The sequence below is a fragment of the Carettochelys insculpta genome, chromosome 1 (genome assembly GCF_033958435.1).
Source record: "Carettochelys insculpta isolate YL-2023 chromosome 1, ASM3395843v1, whole genome shotgun sequence".
In the NCBI taxonomy this organism is placed as follows: domain Eukaryota; kingdom Metazoa; phylum Chordata; order Testudines; family Carettochelyidae; genus Carettochelys; species Carettochelys insculpta.
In genome coordinates this window covers 301,844,234-301,866,273 of record NC_134137.1, presented here as the reverse complement: position 1 = coordinate 301,866,273, position 22,040 = coordinate 301,844,234, and the positions used below count along the sequence as shown (strand labels likewise).

General features: G+C 45.6%; 1 protein-coding gene across 1 annotated transcript in view; it reads left to right on the top strand.

Moving 5' to 3' along the window:
* Positions 1-2,609: 2,609 nt before the first annotated feature.
* Positions 2,610-22,040, top strand: part of TMTC2 (transmembrane O-mannosyltransferase targeting cadherins 2) — a 383,570-nt gene continuing 364,139 nt past the window's right edge. The window contains exon 1 of the mRNA XM_075012210.1: positions 2,610-3,021. Coding sequence (XP_074868311.1) covers positions 2,939-3,021 — 83 coding nt within the window. The 5' untranslated portion in view covers positions 2,610-2,938. The remainder of the gene's footprint in view (positions 3,022-22,040) is intronic.

Here is a 22,040-nt window from a genome sequence, read left to right as displayed (position 1 = left end):
TTAGATTGTATAAATCAAGTCATCTTCACAATTTTTTTCTTTATACATGTTGTTACAACTTTCCTCTTCTTGTCTTCCCCATGATAGCAGAGTCTGTGACAATGTGAATTTCCTAAAATGAAAGTTATTTTGGAAGTAGCTGCTTGGTGTCAGAAATGAATTCCTAAATTACCTTGCCAGATACCTTGTGATTATCACATCACATAGTAAGCCTACTGTGAGTCAGACTGAACCACGACATTTCCTGATTATATGGTTAAAAAAAAATCACAATTAGTAACAACAGAGCATTCACTATTTTTTAACCAAATGAGCAACAGAAGCAATTCTCTTAACATTTCTATCCATGCTGTTATTTCTCTTCTGCAGTATTATTTCCTGATTTACGCAAAGAACCTGTACCTCCAAGTAGGTTCTTGCAGACCACTCTAGCAAAGTCACAACACCAACTGCTTCATCTGCTTGGCCACAGCATTTTCTGGTGCATGTGAAATTCTGTAGCTGATATGTAAAGCTTCAGATGTCATACATGAGCAGCTGTGCGATTGTGTAAACCACATTCATCCAGCTAAGAAATAAGTTCTTTAAAATGTAGGGGCTACTTGTTTTAATTGGTGCAGTAGTGCATTAGAAAAGCAAAATGCCTTCCAGTTGCACAGATAAGGTGGGTGAGGTACTGTCTTTTACTGGATCCTCTTCTGCTGTTGAGAGACAAGTTTTATAGTTATACAAGACCTGAATAAGAATCGTGAGTAACTCCAAAGCTTTTCTGTATCACCAACAGAAGTCGGTCCATTAAAAGATAGTACCTCACCCAGCTTGTCTCTAAATATCCCATACAGTTACTGTGTGAAACCCACACAGCTACTTCACAACATCCCAGTTGTACAAGTACTTGCAGCTAACTCCTGCTAAATTGGGCGTGAAGCCTATAACACCCCATTGGGATACTGTATGCCTGGAGGAGACTAGGGACAGTTGCTGCCTGCCCCTCATGCAATCTGCTCAAAGGCAGAAGACTATTTATGCTCCCTCTGCTTCTGAATTATCCAGACAGTGGTTTTAGCGATAAATAAAAGATGAGAAATCATGAGCCTCAGCTGAACTTTGCCCCCAGGGTTGACTGTTCCTAGGACTTGCCTCTCTTCCAGTCTGTAGTTCCCTCTACCTCTTTAAAGAAAATTTCCAGCCATTCATGTATCCTTCCTGCATGGAGTTGGTGAGCTGTTTCTGCTGCTATGTCTCATCTGTAATTACTCTGTCTTTCACGCAGAGTTTGTTGAGATGGTTCACCAGAGTGGGGTCTGAACTCAACCATCTCATTACAAGGATATATACTATGTAATGTTGACCAGGATTGTCTGGTCAGGAATATGAAATAGGTTCCCAGATTTCTGGAGATCTCATTCTTTTCTGGCAGCTGAGCATGTAATATTTGGGAGCTGGATGTACTCTGGGCTGCTTTGGGATGTCTAACCCATGTAGCTTCCAGTTGTGGGGTCAATAAGGCCCTTCAATGCTTTCCTATTTTGTACAGGCCACACCACAGCTCACCTGTGCAATCACCCGCCGTCCCCGCGATGCTCACACGCCAGCCAGCAGCGATGGGGGAGAGCAGCAGATAGGGTTGTGACTCTCAGGCATAGGTGCTCACAAGCGCTGCCTCTGAAAGAGATCCAAATATACTTAATCCCCCTGGGGGTGGGGAGAACTATGTAAAATAATAATGGAGTGGTATTAAAAGCTGCCCAGGGTATTGCAACAAGACAAACAAGTAGTCAGGTAGCACCTTAAAGACTAAGAAAATAATGTATTAGGTGATGAGCTTTCCTGGGGCAGACTCACTTCTTCAGATCTGGAGACCAGAAGTGGGCCTGTCCCACCGCCCCCAGCTCATCACTTCATACATCATTTTGTTAGTCTTTAAGGTGCTACAGGACTGCGGGTTCGTTTGGTTAGGAGACAAACTAACACGCGACCTCTCTGTGACTATTCAACATGCAGCGTAGTGCACCGGCCGGACGCAGCTTCCCCTCCGCAGGGGTCTTTCCCAAGCGCATCTAAGCGGGGGATCGCTGGACAGGCCTGACCCCTTTGACCGCTGCCCCCCCGCCTCACTTCCCCCCGGCCGCTTTCCCGCGCCGGGAGCAGCTGCTTCCCGCGCCCAGGTCCCTGCAGCTCCGCCGCCTCATGGCGCGGAGCCGCGCGTGGCGGTGACCTGTACCCGGCTACCCCACGCTCGCCTGGGTCCTTCCCGCCACCCCGCCCCGCCCCAGCGAGCCGCCGGCTCCCGGGGGCCGCAGGCACAGGCGGATGAAAGTCCAGGATCCGCGTCCGCACGGCTGGGGATGAGCCCCCAGCTGCGGGTCTGCTCTGGGGACGAGACGGCTGTGGGAAGCTGGCGGCAGCCGCCCCTCTGCCTCGCCCCTGCAGCCGCGGGCGCGCCGCCAGCCGCCGCCTCCCGGCGTGCGAGAGAAGGTGCAGGGCGGGGGAGCAGACCGGTGGGGCGGGGCCGGGGGCGGGCCGGAGGGGGCGGCACGCAAGCGCCATGGCAGCTCGGGGAGAGCCCCACGCGGGAGCTCCCAGAGCCTCGGCGGCGGCTCTGGCAGTCACGGTCAGGCAGCCGGCGGAGAGGGACTGAGCCGCGGCGCCCGGGCGGCAGAGCAGCGGCTGCTCCGGCTCCCTGTCCCCGGCGCTGCCCGGGCTGCCATGGGGTAGCAGAGCGGGGCGAGGGGAACAATAAACCCGGCGCCGCCGCCGCCGCTGCTGCCCGAGGGCGAGCAGGAGGATGCGGAGCGCGCCCAGCTGAGCCCGAGCCGGCGGGGAGCCGAGGAGTGGCCGGAGCCAGGCGGGCGGGGAGGAGGAGGAAGCCGGGCGAGGGGCCGGGGGCTGGTGCCCTTTGCCGCTGCCCCGGGCTTGGAGCGGCGGCGGAGGAGAGATGATCGCAGAGTTGGTGAGCGGCGCCCTGGGGCTCGTCCTGTATCTCAACACCCTGGGGGCGGATTTCTGCTACGATGACAGGTAGGTGGGGCGGCGGGGCCCTAGGGAACCCCCCGGGGTCTGGGAACAACTTGCGCAGCGGCTGCGCCCAAGGGAACAGCCCCGGCCCGGCTCCTTCTGCAGGCGCTAACTCCCCTTCCCCTCTGCCTGGGCCAGGGCACGGGGCAGGGAGGCGCAGTTCACCTGTTGATGGCAGATCCTCCCGGCACGGCCTCGTTAGAGTTAGCTGCACCCCCGGCTGCCTCGCTTGTGTCTGCCCTAGACCAGCCCTGTAAGCCCAGGCTGCCCCGCGGAGGTCAACACTCGTGAAGCGCAAGTGTGTGTATTCCAAACCAGGAGTTAAACAGCAGCAGCAGCAGCAGCAGCAGCAAGAGTGGAGAGCAGACAGCGGTGCGAACGGGGGGAGGCGGGCTGCTGTGTTTTCCAACTTTCTTCGCAATCTCACCCTCCACCCTCCTCGCCCCCTGCTGTTTGCGAGCGGCGAAGTTTTGAGGAATGGCCATCTCCGCGCGGGGGGCGCAGGCTGCATGCAGGCTGTGCGGGTATCCCCTCTTCGGTTTGCGGTGCGCGTGTGCGCGCCTTCGTATTACTTCGTGCATATCTTAGTATACAAAAAAGAGCATTGGATGGTGTAATGTCTGGGCTGGGAAGAAAGTGTTTCACCCCCACTCTCCGCAGTAGATCTCTCTGCCTCCGGTGATTCCTCCTGCGACCCTCCGATTTCCGGAGCATTTGACAGTTCGCAGACATACATGCTAGTAGCAGAAGGCGGCTCGCTGCTTTGACTTCACACGGTACTTACTTCGAGCGCAATGCTGCGTGTGTACATGCAGTGCCCCCCAAGAGCTGATGAGCAGCGCTCCTGAACGCGTGTATTTTTCATTTGCATTGTGCAGCTTTAGCTTGTGTGTTGTGTTCAAAGTTCCTTTATGCTAATTAGCGAAGATGAAATCCCTGGGGCTTGAAGTTGTCTTTTGCATTCGGGTTAGTGTGGGCAGCTAATGAGACCTGAACTGTGTTGTCAGAGAAACTGCATCGATTGCTGGAAAATGTCATGGTTGTGCTGGTGTCTTTACCTATTTCTTTCCCAAATGTACTTGTGTTTAGACACTGATGAAAAGCTCCATTAGCAATTAGGGAACGTTCCAATTTGTGCCTTTTCCGGTGACTTAATCTGATTACAATTAAAACAGATGCATAATTAAAATATATTAGGGAGAAGAGCACGCCTGGCTAAACTTATTAACTGTCCTGGGGTGTTTCATGCTCTATTGAAATTGAACCATCCAAAAAATGAGCATAGATTTACTTTGACAGCTTTTCATCGGCCTCTCTTTGCTTTGGAAAGTGAATTAATCCTCTGGGTTAGCGTGAGCGCCTGGTATGCCGCACGGTGTCTTTACATGGAAGCAACATGCTGCTTGAATCCTCCTGTTTAGTATTAATTGGCCACCACTGTATTTGAGTCCTAGAGCAAACCAAACTTAAAGTATATTGCAGTTTTAAACATTAGGCAGTTCATGTTTCCTGTGAACATAGATCAGCAACAGAGGTTTCTAGCTGGAGTCAAAGGGTAGGAACCTTTTGGAGCTTTTTTTTATGTAGCTAGGGTGCATGAGAGTAAAACTGAGAAGGGGAAAATGACTTAAGGCAGAGCTATTGCTAGATAACTTGTTCCAAACTTTCAGGAACATTAATGGGGTGGAAAAGGATCAGTTATGGTGTTGATTAGTCAATTGCCTTGGGAAATTGTCGCTGTACTGGAGTCAATTAATTACTGAATTTTGATTATTTTTTCCATTCTCTTGCACGGTATAACAGTGCACCTGCCATAGTTAAGGTCTCCCAGTTTCTAGAAAAAAATCTTTTTTGAGGGTACCTATTATATTGAAAGTGCCTGCCAAGTTTCAATCACAATTCAGCGCCCTAACCCTGGAACAGTAGTTTACTTTATGGTTTCAGACTGGAACCATTCACACTTTAATCCTACAAACATTTGAAGAAGTTCTGAGAGGTGGTTAAAATACTCTAGTTTGTCAGCCCTCCCATTTTATAAAGTGATTCTTGTTTGTTTTAAAATGCCTTTTAAAACACACAAGAAGAAAACCTTTTATTCTGAAATGTAGGGTCTGTTTTAGCTCAACTGACTGTGAGGAATTTTTTGACAAACTGAAATGATCTTAGCCTGTCCTGTTGCATTAAAGAAATGTAAGAATTTAGGAATAGTTATGTGGACATATGTAGCGCGTCCTGCAAAACTCTGTTGTTTCAGGACACGGTATAAACCTTTGCTTCTGCTGGCTAGTCCGAATTGTCTAAGACTGCAATGTCATTTGACATGGTATTTAACATTATTGATGTGTGGCGGTCAAGGTTTCTTGATCCTACCATAATCGCTCCTTAACACCATTAGAAGATATTAGTGGCGTTTAATTGCAGGCCATCTCTGAAAGAATAGAAAAGATAAACACTTGGTATCTTCTTAACATTAATCTCACACTGTTTAAATTAAATTCTAAAACGGGGTTGTTTATGTCTTTAGCTTTTAAATAAATTAAACACTTCTAGTAGTTGTAACTAAAACATAGCTAGTCACTAGGGTGCATTGAACGCCAATTAATGACAGTTCTATACAGTAGGTCATCTAATTAACACGTTTTCAACTACCATACTGAGAGGAAAAGGAACAACAAATATTGCAAGATAGTAATAGCTTTTCCTAGCTTACCAGTACATTTAAAATGTGAGTCTTAGACCTAAAGAAAAAAAATTAACTGCACTTGCACAATAACACTGCCCTACAGGAGCCTTCTTGAAACGAAATAGTAGAAAAAGAGGTCTGTGATGCAGAACACAGCACTCCATGGGGGAAATGGGTCATGTTTCTGACTTTAAGTGAATCAAGATTGTGCATTTAAGCTTGGAAACTAATATTTGTTTCAGGAGAGCCACATATTACCTTAACTTTTTCTGTTTCCTTTGAAAATACATCAGAATCTGTTTTCTTTCTCTCAATGTATTTATCTTAAATGACTATATATTTTAGAGATGCATGTCTGTTTGTTCAAGAACTCCTGAACAGTCAGTTAGGACCACCAAATTTGGTATGCAGCTTCTTCTTATAAAAACTTACGTCAAGGTCAGAGTTGGTTGTGCCAGGGTAATGGCATGTGTGTGGAATGTGATTATTTTGTTACCAATGGAAAGGGAGGGGTGTGATAGCAGGGACAATTATGGTCATGTGTGACCACAAGGGGGCAGCAAGCACCTCAGTGAGCAGTTGCTGGTTCACGGCATGGCTCCGCCACCCCAGCCACCTATAGAGAGCAGCTGCCGCATGGCCCCTGCTGCCCTGGGCTGGTCCTGGGGAGCACCAGCTGTCAGCCTGCATGTGTCCGTGCTCTGGGTTAAATCCCAGGAAAAACCAGTGGGCAGCATGCAAAGCTCCCTCATCCCAGCCTGGTCAGAAGACAGAGTGCATGATCCTCCCCATCCTGGGCTGAACACCTATCCCTATGAGACATGAGCTCCGGCATCTTCTTTCCCCGCCCCCCCCCTCCCCCCCAGGAATAAAGCACTAATTTTAAGAATACTATTAGTGTGGCCTTTTGTGTCCTTAAGTGATTGAGCATTCTGTAGTCCATTCACAAAATTGATGCATTTGAAAATACTTATAGCTTTTTTTAAAAATGGGTAAAATTCCATTGTTTGTTCTTATTTACAGTAGTTATCAAAGACAAACCCTTAAGTTTTACAATCTCGATCTATAAATCAGGATGTTAAAGTGAATTAGTTATATGAGAAGAAATTCATTGTGAGGTAATCTTTTTATGAACTAATTTCTTGGGCAAAAAAGCAAATTATATGCATAAGAGAATGTATGTTTCCTACCTTTTATTGTGCAGGATGGTTATTCAATCAAATCAAATACAACAGACTAGATTTTTAGCTTATGCTCTATTCTGTTTAGTAAGCACAAATTCAGCTGCTGTGCTGATGGGAAACGATTTCAAACACCCTTTTTCAGTAGTTTGTGCTTGATTCTCCAACCGGTGTCAAGCTTTAGTACACATTTTAAGATATTATCTGAAACTATTGTACAATTTAAAATTAAGATGATTCTATACACTATTGCACTATACCTCTTTCCTCTTTGGGGCCTGACACATGAGATTTAATCTAGCAAGTGACCCCCATACACATACTGGAAGAACAGCTCTAAGTACACTGGGGAGAACTGCTTGCCATCTGTCTCATAGTTGATCCTTATGCATATGTGATTATTAATTTACATTTATGATTTTTTTTTAGAGTCCTTTGCCTTGTCGTCTATACTTAATTTTTTAGTTCTAATATACTCTTCTGGAAGCCCTGAGGTTCCTGCTGTTATAATTATCAAATGGCTGCAACCTGTCAGATTCCAACAGTGGGATTCAAGGGGGGGATAGGCGGGATGGGGAGGGGAAAGAGGATTGTATAGTTTATCTTCCTAACCCTTTTTTCCTCTCTCCCTGCTGCTCAGCATGCTGAATGTGGTCATTTAAAATGGTCATGATGATAGTAGTTATTTGAAGTTGTGGCCTTTAACGCCTTGATGAAGGAGAATATACTCCAGAACAGATGGCTGCATAATCTCAGCTAAGGAGACTAACCCTTTTAAGGTGGCTTAATTAAAAGCAACCAAGCAAGCAAAATACCTGATCATGAAGCCTGATGAATCTACTGCATTGACATTTTATATTTTCCAGTGCTGATGTATGGTGGGTGCCACTCTAATGATTTTTTGTTTTTAAGCTTTTCTGCTAGAATGAGCCAGCTTTTGTTGCTTAATCAATCTGGATATTCTTCATCCAGAAGAATGACATTCAAGGTTCTTTAGTAGGGATGCCATGAGGGGCAACCTGCAGCCGGTGGTCTGAATGTGGCCCATTAGGTTTGTATGTGTGGCCTGCAAGACATTTTGTTTACAATTGCCCATCACAGGTTTGGCAGGTTGTACTGGTTTCCATCTGTGTAGCCTTTTTCCTGATGGTAAGGAAGGGCATGTGAAGTGAGATATATGCTGAAGGGCATGTGAAGTGAGATATATGCTGATTATGTGCATCGTTGACTTTGAGAGCTGTGCTCTCCATCTGCATCCACTCAGAGTGCTGTTACAGTTGAAATGGTCCAACCTGCAAATTTTAGGTACACTAGTGCAATTAGTAAAGCTACCCTATCCCTGGACGCCATCTTGGTTACGATAATCTTGTGGCCCGGTGAGCTGAAGGAGGGCCATTCGTACAGCCCACTCACTAGCCTACGGTGTCTTTTGTTAGTATAGACCAGGTGTTGGCAACCTGCAACTCTGGAGCTGCGTGCAGCTCTTTAAGGAGCCTCTTGCGGCTCTGAGCTCTGACACCACTGACTCCACTTGAGGCTCTGGAGGCTACTGCCAATTAAACAATGCCCACAGTTAAAATGCATTTATTGCTTTTTGGTTCATTTGAGTGGCAGCAGCCTCCAGAGCCACTGAGGAGTCAGCTGTAGCGGTGGGAGCAGGGAAGCTGTCAGGGCAGGAATCCCTGGAAGAAGGAAGCCAGTGGGGCAGGGGGCCGCCCAGGCGCTCCAAGTGGCAGGGGAGTCAGCCTGCAGGAGAGCTGGGGGGAGGGTCGGCTGAGCCTGTCACTGCAGGATCTGCGCAGCTGCACTCTGAAGGAGATGGGGGGGGCAGGGAGCAGAGGCAGCATGTGAAACTTGTCGGCTGAGGAAGGTAAATCCTGGAGATTGTGGGTGTGTGTTGGGGGGTTGAGGCAAGTAGAACCTGGAGATGGGGGTAGCAACTTTCTAACTTGTACAAATCATCATGGGGTGACAAAAAGTATGGTTTGACGTGGTTTGTTAAGGGCTGTCTTTTGTGTTCACAGGCATTGTGGCTCTTGCAGTATTGATGTTATAATTGAATTTGAAAAAATGGCTCTTCTTTCTATTCTGCTTTCAGACCCCTGGTATAGACTCAAAGTCGATTACTGTTTGGTGTTGCTGTCTGTCACAATGTCAGAGGCAAACTTTCAGGTTCTCAATGAGTAACTTAGTAAAGCATGAATCCTCTCTCCCTCACATATCTAGTCTGTGGTTGATAACTGTTTTGTTTGCAGATTTGATAAGACTCTTGGTATTTGGAGATGATGTATGACTTGAAGCTCCTGGCATTGGCCTTTGCCAGAATGGGCTATACAGACCATTCGTCTGAGCCAGTATGACACTTGTTGCATTCTTACCTCTCATCTTCTGGAAGCTCATTTGCTCGTGATGGAATTTCAGATAGAAGTAATCTAGCTACCCCTGCATTGTCTATGTGTGTTCAGTATACTTTATGATCTTAATATTCTACATTAGATTGGGCTCAGAAATCCACTCTCTTTCTTAAACATCTGGTGTATTTGTGTCCCTTCGTTTCCCCCATCTTTCTCTTTTATTCCTCTTTTAACCTTGGAGTTTCTGAAGTTGCTTGTGGAGGAAGATTTGTTATGGTTTCATGGAGTTATGCCTCTAGTTTACATGTGCCTGCTGCTGAAGCTGTAGGTTCCATCCTCTTGGTGACCTGTGGTGGTGATTATTACAAATTTGCAGTCCAACTTCAGGTAGCAAGTAAAGTAATTGATAAGACAAGACTCTTTCACGTGTTTAATTGGTACTTCATTTACTTAAAGCATGCTGACACCTATTAAAACTCACATCTCCTCTTTGGCAGCCTGGTCAGTGAGCTTTTTTTTTTTTTTTTTTTTTTTTTTTTACAGATTGTTCTGAATTTTTATCCTTTTAAACATAATAGTACTTTAGTTTGTTTTCCCTAGAATACCTTTGTCTTTCAGTGAATGATACTATCTGCAGTCTCAAAGTGGTTGTCCTACATCTTTGGTCATGGGCATCCTGGCCTCTAGCATGCTCAGATGGTTTGGAATGTTTCTTGTTTGTTCACCTCTGTTGCCGGCCTTTGAGGTTTGGTGACCTTTTGAACTGCTTGTGCTCTCTTGACTTGCATCGTGACTGGTTATATACATTTTGCTTATCAGCCTTCAAAGATCTGAGCACATTCCATTGTTATGCTCTTTATGCCAACGAGACACTGTGCAGTGCTGCAGGGCTTCAGTGCACTTCCAGCAGTACCGTTCTTAAGTCACATTTGTTTGATCCTTGCATGCTCCTCCTGGAATTAAACACACAAGTTCATATTTTTAGATTTTCATAAATGGATCAGACAGTACCTATACAGGTTGCAGTTGCAGTGTATTCAGCTAAAAATGATTGACCTGACAAATGGCATCACTGTGCCTTCTGTTGGTGTTTCAGCACATTTGATACAGTGATTGAGATGCTGCTACTCTGATCTGATCTGTTTCACGTGTAGCTTATTAAGAAATAAATGCTGAGGATTAGAAGGATGGCAGACTATAGGAATAAGCAGACGTAAATCTGACTTTCATATGAAGGATCTCCATATTCTATTACTGCTTTTTGTTTTACACACTGAACAAATCTGAACTTAAAATACTGCAAAATTGTTGGTACACCTGTTCATTAATGTTGACTGCTACTCACTGCATCTGTTACTTGGAATTCACCACACTCCAGGGTCTCCTGTTACTTTACAATTCAGAGGGGAAGAAATGCTGAATTCTAGTCCTGGCTCTGACATCTTCTTGAGTCCTTGAACAGATTTCTTAAGTTTTCCATCTGTAACATAAGAACGGCCATACTGGGTCAGACCAAAGGTCCATCTAGCCCTGTATCCTGTCTGCTGACAGTAGCGAATGCCTGGTGCCCCAGAGGAGGTGAACCGAAGACAATGATCAAGCGATTGGTTTCCTGCCATCCATCTCCCGCCTTCGACAAACATGGGGCTGATTGGTGGGACAGTTAGAGTGAGGGTCATAGATGACCATGAAAGTGCTGAGTATTTCCTTAGTACTCATCCACTTTCTTTGTGATCATTCCCTAGTTTATTCCTGACATTTGTTTACTGTGTTTTCTAACATCTAAACTATTTTTGTTTTGAGCTTCATATTTCCTGTTTGTTTGCTCTTCTGTGGCTCCACAAATGGCTCATATTAGCCTGTGTATGAGTACAATGAAATAGAGGAGTTTTCTTTGGTGCTTCCCCTCACCCCATTAAACTTTTTCTCCATAATTCCTCAAACACGAGACCTTGTATTTTGTTGTGTCCCTTTCCAACAGAGACCTTGCTGAACCTCCTTAATTTATCTGAAGAGTCACTATTGAGAGACTCAAAGTGCTTCTTTCTCCCCAGGAACTAAGAACATTGTCTTAGGAATCCTCTGCATCCCAGCTGGCCCAAGAACCCAGAGACTTACAGGTAGTTGAAGCAGTATTTTCTGCATGGCAGGACAAAGCATTAGTGCAACATGTCATGTATCTGTCAGTAGACAAAAGGAAGCTTGAGCTTTTAACCTATGTCTCATGACAAAGGAGAAAATCTTGCCTTCATCACTCTGTTTACAAAAATTACTTTCCTTCATTAATTTAACAATGTAAAATTTGGCAGCTGCGGTCACGAAAATTTTGTGTGGTTTTTAACTCTTAAATACTCATTTCTGTTATCTGATACAGTCCGAACTTGGTTCAAGAGCAATAAAAGACTTGCGAACAAGGCCGTTGTTATGCACTCTGTGCCTGTGTCCGAGATGCCTAACGGCTAAGGGTATGCCTACACTTGCACTGGTCAAGAGAACTTTTTGTTGGTAACGGGTGTTCAACCCTCCATCCACCCGTGAGTGGCAAAATTTTACCACATCAGTTAAAGCATGAGCACTGCTTTGTCAATAGCAGCACTCTGCTGTTGTCAAAGTGAAACCTCCTCATTGGAGGTGGAAGTATTTTGCTGACAAAAGTCCCATAAAACAACATTCATGCGCCCTGACTTTTAGAGACAAGGCTGTGTTGACACAGCCTTGCTGCTGACAGCTGCATAGTGTAGACACACCCTAACTGAAGTGATTACTTCCATGCAGATGCATTGTTCATTTTTCACTCTCTGAAACATCAGTCAGGCTCCTCACAATAACTTGCTCAGAATTATACCGATTATTTAGTTAGGCATCAAAGTCTGAATCCACTGTATGGGATTCCAGGTGCATGCAGGAAAAAGCAGTAAGAAATGCTTCTCTTTTTCTGAGTTGAACTACTAAGACAATATATAAGTGGCTTTAGGATGGTGGAATGATTTGATGGGAGACAGAGGGAGAAAAGAATGTTATAAGATTTTGCTGATTACTTTTAACAAGTAGGCTGCTGACCCCTGGGGTAGACAAACCCTATCTGAGGCAGAGCACCAAAATTTGACCTTTTGATCTCTAAGTATGGTCCAGGTGCCAGTGATACTTTTAAAAGTCACTAATTGTCCTACTTACAACAGCTTCATTAATACATTAAACAAAGATGCTGAGTTTTACCGTTTAAACGTGGCTGGTGGCAGGAGGGAGAGCCTGCCTGTGCAGAAAGTGGGGCTGGCAAGTGCTGGGGACAAGCGAGCTGTGGGGGAGGAACTGGGCAGCCTGGTGGAAGCAGGACCTCGAAACACCTCACTGGAATTAACTGTCTGCCTGAAGGATGGTGGCAGTGATTGGCAAGATAGTAGACCGGGCAGAAATGGAAAGAGAGAGGGCTCAGCTCCCATCCCAGACAGTGGACAGAGGTGAGTGGGGGATGGACTAAAGAATTGCTGCCATGGGGCAGATGGCAAAGAGGGGAAGGCAGAGGGGCTTAGTCCCTTTCTCCTGGGGGGGAGGGTCAAGTGGACAGAAGGGCTCATTCCCTGTTCCTGGGGGGCAGATGGCATGCATAAGTGGGCAGAGGGGCTCAGTGCCTGTTCCTGGGGCAGGTAGGGGTAGTTTGCGGACCTGGGCAGTCAGAGGGGCTCAGTACCTGTCCCTGGGAGATGGGAGGAGGGGCTCAGTACCTGTCCCTGGAGAAGGGATGGCAGAAGGTGTGGGCAGAGGGGCCAGTCCCCATCCCCAGAGGAGAGGAGGGCAGATGGTAGGGAGAGGGGTTCTTCTCCTTTATTGGGAAGCTCATGTTCCAGTCTTTCCACAGCAGGTCCAGTGGCTGGGGCCTCAGCCCTGCACTCTGGTGGAGGCCCTGCAGTAGGGCTTCCAACCCCACACTGCTACAGGGCTCATGTCCCGTGTGCCTGCAGGGGCCCTGTGGTTGGAGCCCTGACCCCATGCCACTGTGGTGGCTCCATGGTTGGGTCTTGGGCCCAGCACCATGCTCGAACCCCCCACTCCTGCTATATGGTGGGGAGGAGGGATGGGGCTGAGTGCCAACTGGCATGCTGCCCAAAGTTGCCTTGTGTGCCATGAGTGGCATGCATGGCAGGGTTGCTGACCCCTGGTCTACGCTGTGGATGACTACAAGGCTCTAGAGCCTGAGAGAGGAAGTTTACGCTGCAGTGAAAATTCAAGCTTGAGTCTGGAGTTTTCCTTGCTGTATGGATACACGTGACATTCTCCCATAGGACTCCAAGGATATTTCCACCTTTTTGTCTTGTGAGTCCTATCACTTAACTGCTGGTAGTAGAGGAACTACCACTCCTGACTGTGGGCTGATCTCCACAGGGTGATACGACTACCAACATAACAAACTACCGCACTAAATAGTATGCTGCTGCACAAATGCCTGAGGAAAAATACTTCTTAAAATGCTGTACACATGTGCCTTCAGACTGGTCTGCTCGTACCCACTCCTCTTCTGTCTGTACATACTTCAAGTCTTCTGAGGATATTGTAAAACCAAATTGGGTACGTGGCATTATGGAACATAGGGCTGCCACAAGTTGAATTTGTGACTAATTGGCCCTTCTGTTACAATGGATCTGTAAAAGGACCATGTACTTTAAAAGCGTGATTCTACTCTGAAATTGCTGTAAAAATTATCTTGGTGCCTGTTGGGGTTGTGTTGTCTCACTGATGCTTAAAATTATATTCTCCTCACAGCTGTCTCTGCTGGGCTGCAGCAGTGCTTCTGTAGTACCTATAGTGTAGACACATTAAACTTCCCAACACTGTTGAACTATTAGTTTCACTGATGGAGACACTAACTGAAAATTGGTGCCAGCAGAAGCCTATGGGAATTTTGCTACTGACTTTACTATGGGCAGGATTTCATGAGTAGCTGAGTGGCTTTAGGTGAGTCCCTGAAAACGATAGAGCCAGGACTGGAGTTCCAATTCCTAGTCCTGTGCTTGGTTCACCGTTGTTGCTTCTCAAACAATCTAACAAAAAACAAACGTAAACCTCACACTGCCTGAAAATTTATTTTCACTTATGTGATCTGAGTCCTGTGTTCTGACTGGGTCTGGAAAATCTGCGATTACAATTTAATATCCTTGTTATAGATACATTTCTTAATTTAAATTGGATTCCTGTGTGGTTCACATGGGCTCAGTGTAAACTCTTCTGGGTAGGGATTCTTTTACGCTTTATCTACATTAAAATGCTATAGAAGCACAGCTGGGTTGCTGCAGTGCTTCAGTGTAGACACGTACGACAGCAAGGAGAGGAGTTCTTCTGTCACTAGTAAATCCACCTCTCAGGGAGGTGGTAGCTGAGTTGATGGAAGAAATCTTCTGTTGACCTACTGCTGCCTACATAAGGGCTGATGGTTAACTTACCTGTGTCACTGAGCATGTGGATTTTCACACTCCTGAGAGAGAGAGCTGTTGAGCTAATTTTCTAGTGGAGACCAGCCCTTAATATGCGTATGTACATTGCAGAGATTAGTGTGGCCAAGAAAGTGGAAATGCTAGTGTAATATAAATAATGTCTTTTTGAGTCTTGAGGAGGAGGATTTATTGGGAGTTCCTCTTTGTTTTCTATAGTCAATTTACCCAGATTACCATCACCTCTGGTAGTGCAGTTTAGTATCTCTTGGATAGACGACAACTTGTAGATTCCTACATGTGCAAACATATTGTTGTTGGCTGTGTACTTTCTTTAGCGCTTAACCTCATTATTTTAGCTTGAGTTGAACCAGTAAGTTTGCAGACATTTACCATGGAATCTGGTATGGCATGGTTGTCTAAAGATAGCACACTCCAATTATTTGAGCCTGTCCCACAAACCGGGTTAGAAAAACAATACAAAAGATTTAAAAGTATGAAGGCAGCAAACTGCTTTCTGCCTTCTTAGAAATTAAGAGGCCAGTTGCAGGAATGTTGTCAGAATGAAGAAAATAACCTTCAGTTTAGACATACCAATAAAAAACTATCAGGGGGTAGCAGAGTTAATCTGTATCTTCAAAAACAACAAAAAAGTCCTGCGGCACCTTATAGACTAACAGATATTTTGAAGCATGAGCTTTTGTGGGCAAACACCTGCTTTGTGTGATGAAGCAGGTCTTTGCCCATGAAAGCTTATGCTCCAAAATATCTGTTAGTCTGTAAGGTGCCACAGGATTTCTTGTAATAAAAAATAGACATCCATGGCCAAAAATAAACAATTGGCTGAGGCATTTGTAAAGGCAACTATGGAGGGAGTCCTTCACCCTAAGGGAACTGGCAGCTCCTTCCTTTGTCGTCTTTCTTTTATACAACATCCTTTCCAAGTAGGCTCTTCTGGCTGCAGCTGGTTCTTCCAGCATAGTTGGGCAGGTTCTTGTTACTGAAGTGAGAATGTGATCCCCAACAAACATCTCTTGGTTGCTGTGCCTGTGCCCAATCTGCTAATTGCTGTATCTTCTTCCTCCCTTGTTTTCCCTGCTTGTGAAATGAGTCACCCCACCCCCACTTAGGGGGTGGCCTATGGAATCTGGGACAACCTCCGCTCTATCCCAGTCCCTTCCCTGCCTTTTGCTGCCCCTGTTCCACCCCTTCTTGCCTCTTCCTTCCCCTGCTCCCCCTCCATTATACCTCTTCCCCAATCTCCCTCCCATGAGCAATGTGACTTGGGAGATAACTGGGGGGGGGTCGCAGGGGGTTGGGACCCCCCACATTCAGTGCATTGGCAGCAAGTGGAGCAACCCAGCCTCAGCCCATTCCATTGCCCAAGCCTGGCTCCCACCTGCGTCTCTCAGGGGAGCAGAGTCAGCTGGGGCTTGGTCATGCAGCTTCCTGCCATCATGTTGAGAGTGTGTGTGTGTGGGGGGGGGGGGGGTGCAGGCCTGATCCCTGTTGCTGGGGTCCCCACAGAACCCTGCAAAGCACGGGAACCAGGCTGGTGCTCTGCATAACCTATGGACAGGAAAGCTCTCAAAATGAGGATCACAGCAACCCTGCAGTACTCTCGTCCAGTGTAAAGTAGTGCTTTGAGTTATGAAAGGGATGCATTCCCAAGCACCCTCGCATAACTCAAATTTTGCATAAGTTGGCAGGAGCAGCTTTTTTCCCCAGCCAAACACACGTTCTGCAGCCAGGGAAGCAGCCAGATCACCTGGAGCTCTTTTGAAAGGTAAGTCTTGGGGTTGGGTGGGGGGCACAGTTTGGGAGGGTTAAGCCTGGAGGTGGGTTGGGGCTATGGGAGAGGGCTGGGGGGTTAAGAGTGGTGGTCGGTTAGGGCTGCAGGGGGTAAGAGGGTGGTGATCTGGGGCTGCATGGTCCTTTTGGGGGGCATGAGCTGGAGCTGGGCAGTGTGGGAGTGAACTGGGGTTGGGGGGTTTGAACCAGGGCTGCATGCACAGGGCAGTGGGGTGAGCTGCAGCCGGGGGAGTGGGAGTTTGAGTACTTACTGTACAGTAATCCCTCAAAATGCACAATTTGGAGTTGTGCTTAACTTGCATCAACAGTGAGCAGTGCCTAATTTGTGCCAGAGTTTGCCAGGGATGAGCCTCAGCCCTTCTAGGCTTGGCAGTTCATAACCCAACACCTCTGGGCTCCTGGCCAGCAGCTGCCATTCTGACTGCCCAGCCAGTAATTAATTTGTTCCAGGGCTCAGCTTGGCACTTCTTTCATTACAAATGAAGCAGTGTCTGTGATATTCAGGAGATCAGACCAGATAATCTGCTTGTTTCCTCTGACCATAATCTCTGGTTCTGAATGTGCAAGGCAGTCAGTTGGTCGCTCAAGAAATGTAAATATTTTCTGGGTCTTCACATTGCAATAGATCTGTCAGTTTACCCCAAAGGAGTAACTTTTAGGCAGAAAACTTGTTTAAGGAGAATCGGATACAGATACTGCTCTGCAGATACCGTTGTGAGTTTGATGTTAAATACCTTGAAAGCTTGTACTGCAATAGCTTCAAGCAGGGCGCTGCCCTGCACATGTATGGTTTATGTGGGCCCCAGGTTTGTATAGCTTTTGGTGGTACCCAGAATGGGTCCAAGGCTGGCTTCCCCCACACCTGCCTTGCAAGCTGATATGTATACTTTTAAATACTGTAGAAATGGACTGGAAACAGTAAGTGTTTTATCAGTTGCCCTTTATTGCGCAGTGTTGGAGTCGGGGGGGGGGGGGAATGAGGGGTTTGGACTATGGGAGGGGGCCAGGGCAGTGGGGATGTGGGTAGGGCAGACCCCTTTTGGCACATGTAAGAAAATAAGTATGTAGAATGTAAAAACTTTTATTAATCAGTATATAAATTTGAATGCACATATAAAAGCAATAACCTATTTCAGAATTTTTTTTGATGAGATGTATAAGCCTGAGACCCAGCAGCCAATTGTGCTGTGCCCCTTTTTGGAAGTTTCACACCACTGCAAGGAGGCCTGCTGCCCACTTGGCACACCCCTGGAATAAGGTACTGCTTGGGCTTAGTAAAATGTCACACTTGGACTTTAATAATATCCTATTGTGAGTGCAGGAAAAAAAAAAAGCAGCACTGGACAGGAGTGGGGCGAGGGGGGCGGTCAGAGGGAACCTCACTCATCTGTTTTGCCTAAATTTACCTTTGACTTTACATGCTACCTCCTGAGTTCTCATATGCTAAGATCACACTCAGAATGGCTAAGAGCGTCAGAAATGGACTAATAAGATAGTCAATATTGTCAGGCAAGAGGTAACAGAATATCAAATCATTTATGGTGCAAAAAGACTGACATCTTACCGATTATGTAGGGTCTTTTTATCAGGCTAGAAGACGTGTGTTGGGAGGGAAAGTTTAGCAGTACAGAGACCATGTCAAATAGTACATTGCCTAGCACAAAGGAACCCTGGTTCTGCCTGCTCTGCTTCCAGTGATATAAACCTTTGATTACAGTAATAATGCTCTTTTGTCTGTTTAGCTCTCCTACTAATGTACTAGCTGCACCACCCAATATAGCGATTGGTGAATGGGGGCAGTGCTAGGAAGAGGGGTGTGTAACAAAGGGGGGAAGAACCCAAAAGAGTGATTAAAGTTAATATGAATTTGAACTGATTCTGTTTATATACCCTTAGAAATCTGTAAGCAGAACAGCATCTGTTTAAACTCAGTAGTTTCTGTATCCTACTGACCTGGATTTACTCCGTTGTTATTGCTCCAAATTTCAATCCGTGTGTCAGAAACCAGCTCTCCAGATGACAAACCACTTTCCAGGCATTTACATGCAGTGTATTGTATGACAGCTCTCCCTGATTATGGTAAAGTGGCTGTTCGGGCTCATGACATCATTTTGAAATCTTAAAATAGTTTTGAAACAGTGCAGAAAAAGCCAGCCCAGGAACTTTACACTCTGCCAACAATGTGGGCTATACGAGCCTCTGACGGGGATGCTACAGAAGCTATCTGGTAAAGGGTATGTGGTTTCTAAAAGTTTCTCACTTTTTTCCTCATCCTTTGCTAGAATTCTTGTCTTGTCTATTAGGAACATTAATCTTTAATCAGTAAGGCTCTCCCTAAATAGATGACGCTTACTGGTGACAACTGGTGTGGTCTGGAGCAATCGCCTCACCCACTCACCTTACACTCTTGAATCAGTTAACTGGTTAAACTAAAGTTTAACTGGTTAACTAATGAAATGGGATTTTACATCCTTAGTGTCTCTGCACACCTAATGTTGGACATAGCTGTGTCTTAATCCTGTTCCTCTGTGATGTAATTAAAAGTTCAAACTCCCATTGTCATTGTTGTGTAACTAGCAATGATACCACAACTACTTTGCCATTTCATTTTTCTGACACAAAAGATCTAAATTCCATAACTGCTAAATGTGGGAAATCACATACTCTCACTTGTGTGTGTGCTCTGAAGGACTTCAAATGAGTCATCAGCTACAGAGGCAGCATTTCAACTACTTATCAATAAGTGACTAACCCTTCCCTTAATTCAGTTTAATTTAGAACTAGTTGGACCCTGCTCCTGTTGTAATTAAAGAAAAACATGTCTGAAATGAGCTGTACTGCGCTGGTGAGTAAGTGACCTAATGTCAAAGCAGCGGTATTGTGTGTTCTCAAATAGTTATTGAATACCTTAACTTTTGGAGGTTGGAGTCTAACGCTATATTGGGAAGGATGATGGCTCAGCTGGTTATCTTCCAAGAAGTGGTTTCCAAGGAAGCTGTAGTAATCTTCACTGGCGAACATCTTATCGGACACTGATGTCATCCAGATCAAGATTTAAGCAAACAGTTTTGTAGCTGCTGGATGAGAGTCAGGAAAGAGATAAAATGGCAGTTTAGGCCTTGGCGCTGTAAGCAGCTGGGCAGACATTCAGCTTCTCACATGGTAGTATTCTTAATGGGTGAAACTCTGGTCCTGCTGAAGTCAAATTACAGGGCACACACTGACTTCAATAAGGGCAGGATTTCACCAGCTTCAGTCAGAGGAACTGTTTCAGCACCTAAGGTTATGATCTTTGCCATACTGGGGCCTTGCAAAGAAATAAGAATAAGACTCATTTTTTGAGGTCTGACCTCCATTGCTGTTTTATGACTGAGAGCCAAGATAGGGAAGTGGATGAATCTTTTGTTCATAAGCACACATGAAATGGTATCATAAATAACTGTAATTATTAGTACGTTTGACTCATCCTAAATAATGAAATAGTGAAAATGTTGGTGGCCTGTGCTTGTCTTTGTTATATTTTTTTTTATTTTTGACACAGAGGCACTCAAGGAATTAGTATTAATATTGTTAACTTTCATTATTTGAAAGAAATCGGTAATTTGAGTTTTCTTTAAAATTAAACAGAAGCTGCAGGCTAAAATAGTGTCTACTTCTGAATCCTTAGTCTTTTAATGTTCAGGTTTTTTGCATGATGATTATAGCAGTTGAGGTGTAATCAATTAACTAGTTTCCTATTATACTTCTAAGCAAAAAACCCTGGGGCATATCCTTAACTTGTATAGGTTGTCACTGCCATGTAAGGTTTGTTAGTAATGAATGCCATGTACAGTGCTGTTTGTTTTAACAGATCAATCTGTCATATGTATTTGGAACATGTATAGCTAGTTTTGCAGAATCCAGTTTCATGATTCTTGGCTAGAAATATAATTTGAACTGTTTCCCCTTAATCCCACAAGATTTAGATGAACAAAATTCCCCATGTTTGTAAGGAATCTTATGAAAAGTAAATGAATACTATAACCAAGAAATTTGCACAAAAGTGCAAGCTGACAATCCTTTGTGTGACTATGCAAATGGATATACAATACTGAGTGTGCAAATATGTTATCAATTGACATTTATGGAAAAAATCTGTCAAAATGGGGGAAGTATAAAGACTTGGAGTTTTAGCCTACTGTCTTGTAAGATGAAATTTCATAAAGACAAATGTTGAGAGATCATTAAGAACATAATGGCTGCTGTAATTTACTTTCCGATGGCTTTACTTTAGGATACAATGTAAAGCTCTATCCTGCTTTGTTCTGAGGAAGACTGTCTCAAAGGCTGGTACCTTCCCAAGTTTGCCAGATTACAGTAAACCCTCTATTCATTTATTTATTTATTACAGACCCCGACTTAGCGGGCTTCAGGAACAAAGGATGTGCACCAGCACCGCTTTGTTCTAAAAATTTGCTGGGGTCCATAAAATGCTACATCCTGGCCCCCACTCCCCTAAAAAAGTAAGGCGACTTGCCAGAGCCAACACTGCTGCAGTTGGAGGGGTCCTCGCTTCCAGCCTCTGTGGTCTGCTGTGGCTGGACCTTCCGCCGTGGCCTGGACCACTACCACCGCTGGAGCTGCCATGCATTCCTCCCACCGGGGAGAGGTGCTTCAACACTTGTGTATGCACCCCACCCCTGGCGGGAGGAGTGTGCGGCTGCTCCTGTAGTGTTGGCAGATCCTTGAGACCACAGTGGCGTCTCCAGCTGCTGCAGCCGTAGAGTATGTCCATCCATGGCGGCGTCTCCAAGTGGCAGTAGTGCTCGCAGGAGCAGTGGTGTCTCCAGCTGCAGCTCTGGCTCCAGTGGCAGTGGCTCTGGTGACTCACCAGCATTATTATTTTTTTTTTGGGGGGGGGGGGGGGAGGGGGACTGGGATGGTGGAGCCTAGTGAGCGTGAGTGGGTGCTAGGGTGAAAGCAAACCCTCAGATTTAGTGGACTTCCAGGTTTAAGGGCTACCCCTGCCCCCATTAGTCCATTAAATCGAGGGTTTTTACTATACAAGGATATTCTCTGCTGCATCCTGCCGTGCTGGAGGCTTGATAGTGCCAGTTGAGTTGTGTAAACTGGAGGTTCCTGGATTGAGGCCAGTGCTGTAATCTGTAGCACCAGGTCCCAGGTATACTTGGCATGTATTGGAGATTTGGTTAACTTCTGGCCAATTAGCAAGTGACTAATGAATAAGCAACAAGACTACAGGCCCCCCTGGAAACTGTTTCATAAGCCTCCAGCAAAATTTTGAAAAGACTGACTGTTTGCAAGGCTGGTATCAGCCTCTGCTCACATTTCTTGCAGAGATGGAGTGGGGAAGACACACAGGCTTTGTCTCCTACAGGCTATGTAACCACCTATGTGTGGGGGATGGAGAATGGATAGAGATGAGCAAGAGCTGCAGAACCTGGACAATTGATTGACCATTTTGAGATCGCTACTCCTGTGCTGCTCAGCAAATCTTGTGTGCTCTCAGTACTTTCCTTTCCTGGGAAAATGTATCTCTTAACAAATATTTCATGAAAAGTAGTGCATG